The sequence below is a fragment of the Polypterus senegalus genome, chromosome 5, assembly GCF_016835505.1.
Source record: "Polypterus senegalus isolate Bchr_013 chromosome 5, ASM1683550v1, whole genome shotgun sequence".
Lineage (NCBI taxonomy): Eukaryota > Metazoa > Chordata > Cladistia > Polypteriformes > Polypteridae > Polypterus > Polypterus senegalus.
The window spans coordinates 203,957,549-203,972,999 of record NC_053158.1 but is presented as its reverse complement, the minus strand read 5'-3'; the positions used below and the strand labels follow the sequence as shown (position 1 = coordinate 203,972,999).

Here is a 15,451-nt window from a genome sequence, read left to right as displayed (position 1 = left end):
TCATTGGCTGTAAGTTTTGAGTGTCAGTCACAGTGTCCAATCAAACTGGTAGATTCTACCAGGGTTTGGAGTTTACGTCATCCTTCAGCTGTCTGTGACACTCGTTGGCTATACGAGGTGCCAGTCAACCCCAGACCCGTCGTAATTGGCCAACTTAGGTGTCGATCAGAAGCTAACACTTCCGTGTTACATGCGGTAGCATGGTTATCGCCGACAGAAACAAATTACGTCTGATATGATCAATAGAAATGAAAAAAAATTACATAGCTAGTCTCAAGTTATGAAACGTTTTCTGGAGTTTTTGTCCCTTTGAGGATATATCGTGTGTTTTGGACCTAATCGTTTTACTGGATTATATTTGCTGGAGCCTTACGGACAGAATGGGATCAATACTGCTCGGAAATATTGATGTTTGACTTGCAGGGGGTCTTCAAAGGTAGGGAAAGTCAACTCTTAAAAGTATGTACTTCTCTGTAAAAAAGGCTTTAGTGTCAGTGCTGTGGTTGTTGTGTGTCAAAATGGTTTATATCATCGGTAAGACAAGACTTTGAAGTTTCATTTGATGGGTAGTATGTCAAGATGCATGGCAGATGGGCATGCACACATTACTGTAACATTTTTAAAACGCTGTTATGTCCCGGGACCGGTACGTGTGCGCGTTAAGGGGTTTTAATCTTAATATTTTAGAAGCTTTTAATTACAATTTATGGCTCTATATGTTAATTTGCTATTATCTGTTAATATAAAAAATTTTCCTTCTACAAGATCAATACCTGAGACTTAGGTGAAGATCAGATCACTTTTTAGGACCAATCCATGCAGTAAACCTGATCATTCCAAAGGGTTCACATACTTTTTACTTTGACTGTATTTATTTTTCAAGGCTGATGTCCCCTCACGTCAGTATACGGTTTCACCAACATGGAGCCAACTGTCGCGTGGCAGCACTAACTGCGTTGTTGCCGTGCCACCCCAGTCATCAATACATGCCCATTACTGGTCCCACTTTTCTAGAACATTTCTTCATTTAATTCCTTACCCTCTTTAAGGGAAATTGCATTTGAAACTGGAGCCAGGGAGCACTTCTTTACACAAAGAGTCGTGGGACACTGGAATAAGCTACCGAGACATGGAGTTGAAGCAGAAACCTTGAGAACCTTTTAGAAGAATCTGGAGGAGATGTTGGGAGAGCTGAGCTGTTAGCTAAACAGATGGGGCTTGGAGGACTGATTTCTGGTTTGTCACATTGCTGGGGTCACTGGGGTGCTTAATTTACATGCGTTTGTTCTTTCAGACTCGAGCCATCCTGAAGACAGAACCTACCAAGGCCATTCGACACCCTGCACAGAAAACTACAATGGCTTCTGCGTCCACGGAAAATGTGAATTGAAATACAACAAGGTGTCCTGTCGGTGAGTTCTTCATTCTGGTTTAGCTTCATTAATTTAAAATTTGGTCCCCCTAATGAGTGAGTGAGTGAGTGACTGACTGAGCACCCCTTCCACATTTTCGTTCCTCCTTTCCGTCCCAATACTATTGTGATCGGCACAAACTAGAATAACAAAATGTCATTTGGTCCTCAAAAAAAATGTCCTGCAATTTGGTCCCGCCTGTGAATGCACCTCAGCGTTTTCTGTCTCTCTGTTTTCTGCCCCATCCAGCTGTGAGTCGGGCTACAAAGGGGTGCAATGTGACGAAATCCAAGACTTCAACATCCTGTATGTCGTGCCGAGCGGTCAGAAACTTCATTACGTCCTCATTGCAGCAATAATTGGAGCCGTGCAGATAGCCATCATCGTGGCCGTGGTGATGTGCATCACAAGGTGAGGGTCTCCTTCTTTTGGGGTTTCTCAGACGTGACCGTTGACAGAGAGAGTGGAAAGAAAAGAAAATCTCCATCAGCTGATTTCCATCCATTTGCACGGATAAACAATCTGTCCACTTCTGGGCCTACCTTTGTCGTCTTTGGGGTGCACAAAACTGTGGCGAATGAGCCCACCATTGTGGTCAGTGCGCCATACCTGGGTGTTGGGCAGGCTCGTGGATGATTTTATACTCAAATATGTTTCTCAAGTCAGTTCTATAAAAAAAAAAAATCGATCACAAAGAGTAATGAGAGGGTGACCGTGTACGTCAGGAGTGTCACTGGGGGCCACATATAGAGAAATATAAAGAAGGGATGGGCCACCCACTAGATGTGAGCTACAGTCTATTGCCTCACCTCCTGTGTAAAATCAATCAAATATCAGTAAATGATACTTCATAATTGAATATTGTGAAAAGGCGCTATATGGACGCCGACCCGACACCGCGAGGCACATGTAAAATAAATGAACTTTCAATTTTCTTCACGTGTGGAGCACAGGCACAACACAGTCCCAAACTGACACACCAAACTAAACACCACCACTTTCCTTCCTCCCTCTTCCCGACTTTGGCTCTCTGAGTGGGTGTCAAAAAGAAGGAGGATAATACAATACAATACAGTACAGTACACAAAACAGAACAAATCCTCAATACAGTGTTAAAAGAAACATTTTATAATTATGGAGTAGAATTGAACAGTAGATGATATCCCATAATATGATTTGGATTTGTTTAGAGTCCTGGAGACCTCATTCATCAAGCTGACTCCCCCATTTGGCCATCCCACAGCTGAAACAGCGCTAATCCGATGACAGGACCCCTCTTTCCCACGATTCCTGCGATCCTCCATCAGGGATGACTTTACCTTAGGCAGGCAAAACAACTTGGCAGGTGGGCCGTGGCACCGAGTGCCACATTTGAGTACCGAGAAGAGAAACAGAATAGGCGAGGGTTAGTATCCAAATATAACTATCATGTTCCTTATGTTTTAGCGCTGATGACTAACAATAGAGATGGAGTCTGTACAGTTAATCAGCAGCTCTAGTCAGGGTGTGCTAAACTGAAGTTGTGAGATTTGAAAGCTGAGACCAAAGGGGCATCTCTTATAGTAGCTGGAAGACCATTCCACAGTTTAGGGGTCCTGTAACTAAAAGCTCGACCTCCCCCTGTTATTTTATTAATCCTTGGAATCCTAAGCAGACCGGCATCTTGAGATCTTAATGTGCGCTCAGGTTCGTAAGTCATGATAAGTTCAGACCAGTAAGCCGGACCTCCGCCATTTAATGCTTTATATGTTAAAAGGAGGATTTTGAAATCTGCCCTCAACTTAACTAGGAGTCAGTGTAAGGATTTAAAAACTGGAGTTATGTGTTCGTATTTTCTTGTTCTTGAAATAATTCTTGCAGCAGCATTTTGGAATTAACTGGAGGCTGTATGAAGAACATCCAGTGAACAGCGATTTGCAGTAGTCATTCCTACTAGAAATAAATGCAGGAATTCATTTCAGAATCCTGTTTATTTAGAAAGCTCTTTAACTCTTTTAGGGCGGATGTCGACTTTTGTCGACAGGTGGGGTTGAGGGCGCATGTCGACTAAAGTCGACATCCAGGGATAGAGGGCGATAATCAGCTGTTAATGGCGACAAATCTCACTGTCACGTCACAGCCATTCCCTCTGTGCTTGGAGGAATGTTAGACTCGTTGACTCGGCAACTAATCCTAGCGTGTGCGTGAGTTGCGAAATGTAGACAATGGCAAGATGGCATCGACATGTGACAAGGGAGCGAAGCGAGTGCAGAAAAGAAAACACTAGGCAGACAATGTTTTGCGCATTATCGCGGAGTCGGACTCTGATTTTTCAGAATCGGATTTTATTGACAGTGATCAGGAGATCGAGCAAGAGAGTGAGAAGCCGGCATCAGCTGATCAAACACCAGCGATGCCGCGCCAGCGATCTGCTGCCAGTTGGCGTCGCGCAGCCGATGCATCTACGGCAAGATTCGCGTGGGATAAATACACAGACATTGATCCTTTGAGAGCCGATCTGGCTGTTGGACTTCACAAGACGGCATGGCTCGCTGTTGGACACGACAGATCACCAGCTGCTGTACTTCAGGCTGCTCTCTCCTGATGCTACTTTTCAGCTACCGTCAGATGAGATAAACAGGTAGGCAGAGAAATGTTTTGCATCGCATTCTCGTTTTTCAAAGTGTAAACCCACAACAAAAGACGAGATGAAGCGTGCTGTGGTATCACAACTAGAGATGGGACAGAACTGGTGATCTAACTTCAGGGAGCTGCTTTGTCCCCTGGTGGCTTTGGACAGGTTATGCAGCATAGTGAGAGGTACGTGCTGCCGCAAAGACAGTGCATGCAAGACAGTAACATTTGTCAAAAGTAAATATTTTTTGTTGATTTGTTACACAATTGCTTTGTCCATCCATCCATCCATTTTCTAACCTGCTGAATCTGAATACAGGGTCATGGTTGGTCCGCTGGTGCCAATCCCAGCCAACACAGGGCACAAGGCAGGAACCAATCCTGGGCAGGGTGCCAACCCACCGCAGGACACACACAAACACACCCACACACCAAGGCCAATTTAGAATCGCCAATCCACCTAACCTGCATGTCTTTGGATTGTGGGAGGAAACCCACGCAGACACGGAGAGAACATGCAAACTCCACGCAGGGAGGACCCGGGAAGCGAACCCGGGTCTCCCAACTGCTGAGGCAGCAGCGCTACCACTGCGCCACCGTGCTGCCCACAATTGCTTTGTGTTCTTTTTAAAAAATGTCAGTTTTTGGAAAAATATTCAGCCCTGGGAGATAAGAAAAAAAAAAAATAATAGCCCTAAAAGATTTAATTTCCCAACATTTTTAAGATGGCAGAAAAAAATTTGGACAACTTTGTAATGTGTGCATTAAATGACCTGCTTGAGTCAAAGATAACTCCGAGATTGCGGGCTGATTCAGTAAAATGAATGGGGATTCCAACTGAGTTACTGTAAATGACGACAGAATATTGCTGTGATCAGCGTCATTCCCGCCAACAATTAATATCTCTGTTTAAAGACAATTCATTCTCATCCATCCACTCCTTTAATTCACTAACACAACTAAATAAAGACAACACTGGAGAAACTTTATTTGATCTAAATGAAAGGTATAACTGGGTGTCATCTGCATACGAGTGAAAATTCATGTGATGTTTCTTAACGAGAGATCCCAGTGGAAGCCTGGAAAGTGAAAACAGTGACGGTCCGAGTGCTGAGCCCTGCGGGACGCCATATTGAACTTCCGTGTGTGATGATGGAGTCCTGTCAGCACATTTCTGTCCGTATTGGAATCGATTTGATAAATAAGAACTGAACCAAGCGAGCACAGTCACTGCCTGTAAGCCCAACAACAGACGCCGCTTTGATCGAGACAGTAGCTCCACCTTGTGTTAAACCTAAGAAGTACAATACGGTTATAAACAAGTTTCATGTGTGGGCCATATTTCATTATATTTTTAGAATTTGCTGCGGGCCAATTAAAAATGGACCACAGGCCAAGGTTGGACACCCCTGGTGTACATGAACATCCTCCGAGAGCAACTTCTCCTAACCATCCAAGAACAGTCTGGTGACCACCATGATGGAGCACCGGGCCATAAGGCCAAAGTGAGAACTAGGTGGCTCGGGGAACAAAACATCAAAATTTTGCCAGGAAACTCCCCATTGAGAACTTGTGGTCAATCCTCAAGAGGTGGGTGGACAAACAAAATCCCACCAGTTCTGATGATGCAAGAATGGGCTGCCGCCATCAGTCAGGATTGGGCCCAGACGTTGATGGAGAGGTCTTGGAAAAGAAAGAAGGACCAACACTGCAAACTGTTTGCATAAACTTCATGTCATTGTCAATAAAAGGCTTTGAAACTTCCGAAATGCTTGTAATTCTACTTCAGTACACCAGAGAAACGTCTGAGACAAAGATCTAAAAACACTGAAGCAGCCAATTTGGTGAGAACCAACACTTGGGTCCTTCCCAAGACTTTTGTCCACGATTGTACTTACCTTGCATCACATGAATCCGTTTACGACAGACTTCTGCTTCACTCGTGGAGTGAGAGTTCTCCGTTGTTTGCATTGGTATTACTTTGGTACCGCTAATGATGTACGACGGCTAATATCGTTAGCACAATCGAAATTTTAGTATCGATCTGACGCTACTACCGATACATTTTTGGAATTACAGTGTGGACTTGGTAGCGAAGTATCAGTTCTTTTGACATCCTTATTTGGAAATAATTGATTACATTTTAACATACTTGATTATCTGGTCGGAGTGCTGACTTGAATTTTAACCCTTAAACCGCCGGAACCGGCTATAGTCAGGTTCCCAATGCAATTTCCCAGCACGCCGGAGTCGAGTATATTCAGCAAAGTACATTCGTTAAACGCTGCAACGGGCTAAAGTTGGTTTCCACTGCAATCTGGAAGCACACCGGAGCGGAGTATATCCGACGACGTATATTCATTGAACGACGCAACCGGCTATAGTCGCTTCCCAGAGCAGTTTGGTAGCACGCCGGAGCTGATCAGTCCGTGCCGTATATTCATTGAGCAGCCAGCTCTCGACCACTGGCGCCCCCTGCAGCATCGCCGCTGCACCAGATGAGCCTGCAGGCATCAGTGTGTTTGCGCGCAGCCAGTTCAAGAGCAGTTGGCGCGGTGATTTACTGAATTTCCTCGATGGCGTCAGTTGCCCCTCGTACGTATAATAATTGATTGTTGCAGTAGTTTTTTGACAGTTGATTGGCAGGGTGTAAAATGATCCGTGTTGCAGTAATTGAGATGCTCGTTGCATGAAAAAAAAGACGTGTTCCGTTAAAATTTCACATTTTCTTTGTGAATTGTGCCGTTTACTTAGGAGTAATCTGTGACAGGCGGGTATCAGCAAGAGTGAAATGGAAGGCCTACAGGACGGCAGTGAGACCAGCTATGTGATATGGGCTGGAGATGGTGGCACAGGAGACAGAGCTGGAGGTGGCAGAATTAAAGATGTTAAGATTTGCATGGGGTGTGACGAGGATGAACAGGATTAGAAGTGAGGACATTAGAGGGTCAGCTCAGGTGGGACGGTTTGGAGAAGAGTGTCAGGAGTGATTTGTGACAGGTGGGTATCAGCAAGAGTGAAAGGGAAGGCCTACAGGATGGTAGGAAGTCGGGAGTGGCAGAGAAGTACGTAAGAGTGGCACAGGATATGTATGAGAGAAGTGTGACGGTGGTGAGGTCTGCTGTAGGAGTGACGGAGGTGGGATTACATCAGGGATCGGCTCTGAGCCCTTTCTTATTGTCAATGGTGATGGACAGGTTGACAGATGAGATTAGACAGGAGTCCACGTGGATTGTGATGTTTGCTGATGACATTGTGATCTGTAGTGAGAGTAGGGAGACCCTGGAGAGGTGGAGATATGAGAAGAGAGGAATGAAGGTCAGTAGGACCACCAAGACAGAATGCATGTGTGTGAATGAGAGGGAGGTCAGTGAAATGGTGAGGGTGAGAGGAGTAGAGTTGGCAAAGGTGGATGAGTTTGAATACTTGGGATCAACAGTAGAGAGTAATGGGAATGGTGGAAGAGAAGTGAAGAAGAGCATGTAGGCAGGATAGAGTGAGTGGAGAAGAGTGTCAGGAGTGATTTGTGACAGGTGGGTATCAGCAAGAGTGAAAGGGAAGGCCTACAGGATGGTAGTGAGACCAGTTAGGAAGTCGGGAGTGGCAGAGAAGTACGTAAGAGTGGCACAGGATACGTATGAGAGAAGTGTGTCGGTGTTGAGGTCTACAGTAGGATTGGCGGAGGTGGGATTACATCAGGGATCGGCTCTGAGCCCTTTCTTATTGTCAATGGTGATGGACAGGTTGACAGATGAGATTAGACAGGAGTCCACGTGGATTGTGATGTTTGCTGATGACATTGTGATCTGTAGTGAGAGTAGGGAGACCCTGGAGAGGTGGAGATATGAGAAGAGAGGAATGAAGGTCAGTAGGACCACCAAGACAGAATGCATGTGTGTGAATGAGAGGGAGGTCAGTGAAATGGTGAGGGTGAGAGGAGTAGAGTTGGCAAAGGTGGATGAGTTTGAATACTTGGGATCAACAGTAGAGAGTAATGGGAATGGTGGAAGAGAAGTGAAGAAGAGCATGTAGGCAGGATGGAGTGAGTGGAGAAGAGTGTCTGGAGTGATTTGTGACAGGTGGGTATCAGCAAGAGTGAAAGGGAAGGCCTACAGGATGGTAGTGAGACCAGTTAGGAAGTCAGGAGTGGCAGAGAAGTACGTAAGAGTGGCACAGGATACGTATGAGAGAAGTGTGTCGGTGTTGAGGTCTACAGTAGGATTGGCGGAGGTGGGATTACATCAGGGATCGGCTCTGAGCCCTTTCTTATTGTCAATGGTGATGGACAGGTTGACAGATGAGATTAGACAGGAGTCCACGTGGATTGTGATGTTTGCTGATGACATTGTGATCTGTAGTGAGAGTAGGGAGACCCTGGAGAGGTGGAGATATGAGAGGAGAGGAATGAAGGTCAGTAGGACCACCAAGACAGACTGCATGTGTGTGAATGAGAGGGAGGTCAGTGGAATGGTGAGGATGAGTGGAGTAGAGTTGGCAAAGGTGGAGGAGTTTAAATAGTTGGGATCAACAGTAGAGAGTAATGGGGGATTGTGGAAGAGAAGTGAAGAAGAGAGTGTAGACAGAGTGGAGTGGGTGGAGAAGAGTGTCAGGAGTGATTGGTGAAAGACGGGAGTGAAAGGGAAGGTCTACAGGATGGAAGTGAAACCAGCTGCGTTATATGGTCTGTAGATGGTGGTACAGGAGACACAGATGGAGATGGCAGAGTTAAAGATGTTAAGATTTGCATTGGGTGTGACGAGGATGGACAGGATTAGAAATGAGGACATTAGAGGGTCAGCTCAGGTTTGGATGGTTGGGAGACAAAGTCAGAGAGGTGAGATGGTGTTGGTTTGGACATGTGGAGAAGAGAGCTGAGGGGTATACTGGGTGAAGGGTGCTAAGGATAGAGCTGGCAGGTAAGAGGAGAAGAGGAAGGACTAAGAGAAGGCTTATGGATGTGGTGAGAGGGGACATACAGGTGATGGGGGTGACAGAGGAAAGAAAGAAATGGAAGAAGATGATCTGCTGTGATGACCCCTAACAGGAGCGGCCAAAAGAAGAAGACGATTTAAAAAGTGCAACGAAAAAGTATTTGGCGTCCAGGGATGCATTAACCCCAAACACACACAAGTATGTGGCGGTTTAAGGGTTAATTTCTTTCCATATAGCTAACGTACTTTTACACGTCAGGAAGTTTCCTTCAATTGCAACGACAGAAATCGGTGTACAGTTTATTACGTATTTAGAGTCCCACTCTGCTGGGTGTGCTTATAGCCTCTCTAACTCTTTCTTCTTTTCTCGTTTCATTGATTTACAGAAAATGCCCGAAAAACAACAGAGGACGCCGCCAGAAGCAGAACTTAGGACATTTTACCTCAGATGCTTCGTCCAGGATGGTGTAGCTCGTGGATTTTTTTGATACTTTTTTCCTACCATGTGAAGTACATTTTTAATCCTAAATTTGTTTGTTTATTTTATTTGTTTTCTGAAAAAAAAAAAAAACAAAACACAGAAGAAGAAGATGAACTTTATTTCTGGGGCCTTATTTTTCTTTTTTTCTGGAAATTGTCTGCAACGTGCAGATAGTGATTATCCTTTTTTTTTTTTTCTTTCGTCTTTATTCTTTCTCTTGTTAAAGCAGCGACAGACTGTTTGACGAAGTGGAAACGTCCAAACAAGGCAGACGAACGCTGCCGGCCTTTTTCTTTTTTGGGTGGGGGGGTTGATTTTTGCCTTTTTTTTTTTTTTTCCCGGTCATCGTTTATTTTTTATTTTTATTTTTTTTTGTAGACAACCGCGCACGTCGTATCACATGGATCCGTAACGACAGACTTGTGCTTCACTCGTGGAATGTGCCGCTCGTTGGGATTTTTTGAGCAGTCCGAGCGAACGCCCAGCACGAGTTCGTGTCGAGGGGCACGGTACCCGGGCGGTGAAGACGTTTACACTTTGATCTTTGCTACAAACAAAAACAATTAGGAAAAAAAAAAACCCTCACTGTGTGTAATTAGATATATCAATGTTTCTAAAACGACTTAGCTCCTTATGTTTCTGATTTTCTTTCTTCTTTTTCTAGAAATGCATATCGCATGATGTTGTAAATCGTGTTCTGTGGCGTAATTGTAACCAACTGAAAATGAATGTTTTGTGGCTGGCGTCTGAGCGCTACTACCATCTCTCTCAAGCCAACACCGAGTCTGCGTTGTTCTGGGCTGCCGAGTGACGAGTGATCGCCGATGTGGAGTAGGGTGGGAGGATGTGTGCCCCCCCCACAAACGTAACACACACACACACACACACAATCGAACGTGTCGCTCGTTACTGTTTATAAGGCCGGGCTGACAGAATCTCCTGGGTCGGCGGTTCTCAACCTGTGGGGTGCGCCCCCCTAGGGTAACAAACAAGGGGGCGCGAAAACAAGAATCGATTGAAACCAAAACAAATTAATTGCATCCTGATACTAGAAAAATAAATACAGAGTTAGATAAATGTCGATAAAAGCTAAGTAGGTAGAATAAAACTTGTAGCGGTGTATCGGCAGTAAAAAATATAGGAATAAATTTTATTACGGTTTCAGAAAAAACGTTACTGGGGGTGCAATTAAAACTGTTCTGAAAATTCGGGTTGCAAATACTTAAAGGTTGAGAAACGCTGGCCTGGGCCTAAAAGCACCAGAAGCAGAAGGTGGCGGACCGAGGCCGCTGTGTGTGTGTGTGTGTGTGTGTTATATAGTGGACATGAATGTGGAGTTGAGCCAAAACCTATGGGTGCAAAATTAATTCAGAATACTGTAGGAGTCCTGACCTATTAAAGCTGAACGCTCAATTCAGTACTCACCATACTAAGGACGGCGTTTTTGGTTTTTTATTTCAATTCACCTGATTGTAGATTCTTCAAAGTAGCTTTCTATCAACTTATTGTTAAAACAATACAAAAAAAAAAAAAAGTGTGAGTAGAATGTGTTTGCTTGAGATGTCATTGAATAATCTGCATGTAGGAGCTTTTAGTTGGCTTTTTTTGTCCCAAACAATAAAAACTGAAAACACTTAACGTGTTTTATTTATTTATTAATCTTTTTTTTTTTTTTGTGTATAACCATAAAGTGGATCTGGTTTGAGCAAACGTGATCTACGGCGGACTGGCGCTTCATCGGAGCTGCTGGGACTGGTTCAGGCCTTCTGCTACCCAGTGTTATGATAGGAAAGTTTGCATACAAGTTGATCCCTATTTTGTTATGTCTTTATTTGTACGAGGGCAATCCCAAAAGTAAGGTCTCCAAAAGAAACTGTTTGTACGGCTGTTGGCCACACTGTTGTGATTGGTGCTTCGCTGGCAGCCCGTGAAAATGGAGCTCCCGTTGAACGCTACGGTTGAAATTCATCGCCAATTGACGGAAGTGTATGGACGGTCGTGCATGGATGTCAAAAACGTTTGCAAGTGGTGTAGAGAGTTTCTGAAATTCACGCCGAACAAAGGACATTTGTCTGGAAGGTGAAAGATGAGGTTCAGCGCTTCCTGAAGGACATGGCAGCAAGCTGGTATGACATGGGCATTCTGAGTGGCAGCCTTTCCAGCAGCTCCGTATACGACTTTGTCTCAGTATACTGCTGCTGGATTATGTGAATTTCCCCTTGGGATTAATAAAGTATCTATCTATCTATCTATCTATCTATCTAAAACTGCCACAGCGTCTACAAAAATGCATCGACTGAAATGGCGATTATGTAGAAAAATAAATAATTCTTCAACCTTTAAAATGATGTCAATATGATAGAAAATAAACGGTTGTTTGTATTTCTAAAAAAATAAGAGATCTTACTTTTGGGATTGCCTTCGTAACTTAGACAAAGCAAATTGTGACACTAGAGGACGCTGTCACTCCTCAAACCCAATAGACAAATGCCCAAGACACCAGGTAAAAGCACCAAAAGGATCTTTAATTCCTTCTCTTTAAATATAGTGGTGCCTCGAAACACCTTCACTACCATACAAAGTCAATAATAACTCCATAATTCTCCTCCTCTCCTCCCAACTCCGGCTCTCTTGCTGGGTCTCCACTAGTCCTTTATATAGTCCTTGACCCGGAAGTGATTCTCCTCTTCTGTTCACCTGACTGGTCAGCACTTCCGGGTCTGATGGAGGATCACATTTTTCTTCAGCCTGGAAGTACTTCTGTCCTTCCGTTCCCCCATGACTTGGGAGTACTTATTAGAAACAGAAATCCCCGTGTCTCCCTGCAGCTTAACCTTGGCAGGGATGTGAAGCTGAACTCCATCTCCCATAGTGCCCTGCAGGAATCTGGGGCAGCGTTAAGCTGCAGGGAATTCGCCATCTAGCATCCTGGGGGTTCCGTCTGGGTTGAGCTGCCGACCGTCCCTCACAAAATGTAATATTAGTGTTACATTAGTGAGAAGCATTCATGTTTACCCAATTTGAGGACGGAGTCTACGACAGGGTTGGGATGGAGTGCCAACTAGTGCCAACAAGTTTGGCTAGTGATTCTCTGCTAAAGTCTCCCAGTCAACCCCCACAGGAAAGCCAGGGTGCCCAACTGGCAAACTTCACCTTAACACCTGGTTCGGGTTGGCAGTTGTGAAGATGTTCTGTGCCCCCATTGGTCTGTTTGGAACTGGCTTGTATCAGGAGCCTTTAAGTACCACGACGTCCTATTGGCTGGAGGGGTTGGACAGAAAACCTAGCGATTTGCTTGCTTTATCTCATCCTCACTCTCTTTCTTACCAACACCTGATGAATGAGCATCTCAGACACCATGAACTGAAAAGGACAACACAATGGAGAGCACAGCTCGGCAGCCATGTTGAGACAGGCATGCGGTCTGTTCTGAAGAAAGCAGGCCACAAATGAACTAGAGACATTTTAAGTACCTAACAAGTCTGAGTGCCGCCTGAAACTGCACATCACCATTTATCAGGTTGTCTGGTTGCCAATATTCAAATGTACTTTGCATATTGTTAATATTTATGAATATTATCAGTAATACATTATTTAAAGTGTAACTTAACTCCTGCTTGTCTTTCACTGTAATTGCCTGAGGTTATAAATGTAGAAGGTTGGTGGGGAGAAGTTATAAAGTACAATATCTGATAAAGAGTGGCGAGTCTGTGAAATTTGAGGCATCCTGACAAAGGCTACATATTAACTCTTTCAGGGCTGATGTCAACTTCTGTCAAAAGGAGGAGCTGACGATGATAATCAGTATGTAAAGTGTGACAAAACCAACCGTTATCTTTTAGCTGGACTCTTGTTGCTAGAAGGAAAGTTAGCTTCATTGGTTTGGCCGAGACTTCCTGCACTCGCGTGAGTAGAACGGCGCAAACAACGGCAAAAATGGCACTGACATAATGGCGAGAGGTCAAAGCGAATGCGTAAAGCAAAATACTGCGTGGACAAAGTTTTGCCTATTACCTCTGAACTGGACGATGACTTGCTGGACTCCAATTTTGATACAAGTGATCGAAAATGAATGTGAGGTTCCAGCTTCAGCTGATTGGTCTCCGGCTAATCGCGGTGCTAAACAGGTTCATGTAGTTGACACGCCTACGGCACCGTTAGCCAGGAAGACAATGGTAAGAGGTAGAAACCAGATTGCAATGCACTGCGACCGTGACCCCTGCTGCTGCTGCTGCCTCGTCCGCAAAAGACAACCCGGCAGCAAGCGGTCGCACATTCTTGGCAAACTGGCAGCCACAGCATGCAGCAACAGACGTTTAATGTTGATTTCTCTGTGAAACCATTGCTTTTCAGGAACTATGTTTTTTTTAGAAAAAATATTCAGCCCTCAAAGAGTTAATAATACAAAAGGGGAAAGGAGAGTAAAATAATACTCTATTAAGACAAAACAGCGGCCATATTGAGTCAGGCATGCGGCCTGTTCTGAAGAAAGCTGACCGCAAATGAGGACTTAACTGGAGACATTTTAAGTAACTACAAGTCTGTGTGCCACCTGAATTACACATCACCATTTTATCAGGTTGTATGGTTGCCAATATTCAAATGTACTTTGCATTTTGTTATTTATGAGTATTATCAATAATACATTATTTTATGTGTAACTTAACTCCTGCTTGTCTTTTACTACACCTAATTACCTGACATTATAAATGTAGGAGATAGATAGATAGATAGATAGATAGATAGATAGATAGATAGATAGATAGATAGATAGATAGATAGATAGATAGATAGATAGATAGATAGATAGATAGATAGATACTTTATTAATCCCAAGGGGAAATTCCCATACTCCAGCAGCAGCATACTGATAAAGAACAATATTAAATTAAAGAGTGATAACAATGCAGGTATAACAGACAATAACTTTGTATAATGTTAATGTTAATCCCCGGTGGAACTGAAGCTGCTCCTCTGTCTGGAGATGATCCTGTTCAGTGGATGCCGTGGATTCTCCATGATTGACAGGTGTCTGCTCAGGGCCCGTCGCTCTGCCACGGATGTCAAACTGTCCAGCTCGTGCCTACAATAGAGCCTGCCTTCTTCACCAGTTTGTCCAGGCGTGAAGCGTCCCTCTTCTTTATGCTGCCTCCCCAGCACACCATTGCGTAGAAGAGGGCGCCACCACAACAAGTCTGATAGAACATCTGCAGCATCTTATTGCAGATGTTGAAGGATGCCAACCTTCTAATTTAAGTATAGTCGGCTCTGTCCTCTCTTGCACAGAGCATCAGTGTTGACAGTCCAGTCCAATTTATCATCCAGCTGCACTCCCAGGTATTTTTAGGTCTGCACCCTCTGCACAGTCACCTCTGATGATCACGGGGTCCATGAGGGGCCTAGGCCTCCTAAAATCCACCACCAGCACCTAGAAGGGAAGGTTGTTAGTGTATTGGCGATGACTCGTACTTATTGGGGTACACAGCAAGGAATATAAAGGAATTGCTGCAGGATTTTATTTCTATTGTGGACCAAGTCTGTGTGTGTCTATCCATTTGTGTCCATATCCAGGTTTTTATAGCTTTATATTCGCCACCCAGTAATATGGGACTTTAGTTTGACCCACAGAGCTAAGAATCTTGACCAATCAGAACACACAGTGCAGTAGAAAGAGAATGACCATTTAATAGCCCGGCCACAGTCGAGAACCCTTTGCAGTCACGTGACGCATAGCACGAAGAAACCGAAACTGAAACCCACAAAATAAAACGTACATAAAACCAATGGAGTCGCTGGGGGCTTCTTGGATTTGAGTAATCATCCCCTCCATCCGTCCAATGCACTTAGGCTTCTCGCCCACCAATGTTCGTAAGTCCAGCTCTTACTCCTCCTTTCAATGCTCATCAACAGCAGAAGGAATGACCACTACTGCTCCTCGACCCCATTGAAAACCCCCTTAGTGGTCACCCTGGTTTTTATCCGAGAAGGGGTGCTAAGTCTTTACTAACTGCTGA

At 44.4% G+C, this 15,451-nt stretch overlaps 1 protein-coding gene across 1 annotated transcript in view; it reads left to right on the top strand.

Annotated features, from left to right (window-relative positions):
* The window catches only part of tmeff1a (transmembrane protein with EGF-like and two follistatin-like domains 1a), a 234,534-nt gene extending 224,518 nt beyond the window's left edge, over positions 1-10,016 (top strand). The window contains exons 8-10 of the mRNA XM_039753991.1: positions 1,295-1,412; positions 1,662-1,823; positions 9,343-10,016. Of these exons, the coding sequence (XP_039609925.1) occupies positions 1,295-1,412; positions 1,662-1,823; positions 9,343-9,427 (365 nt within the window). The 3' untranslated portion in view covers positions 9,428-10,016. The remainder of the gene's footprint in view (positions 1-1,294; positions 1,413-1,661; positions 1,824-9,342) is intronic.
* Positions 10,017-15,451: the final 5,435 nt, after the last annotated feature.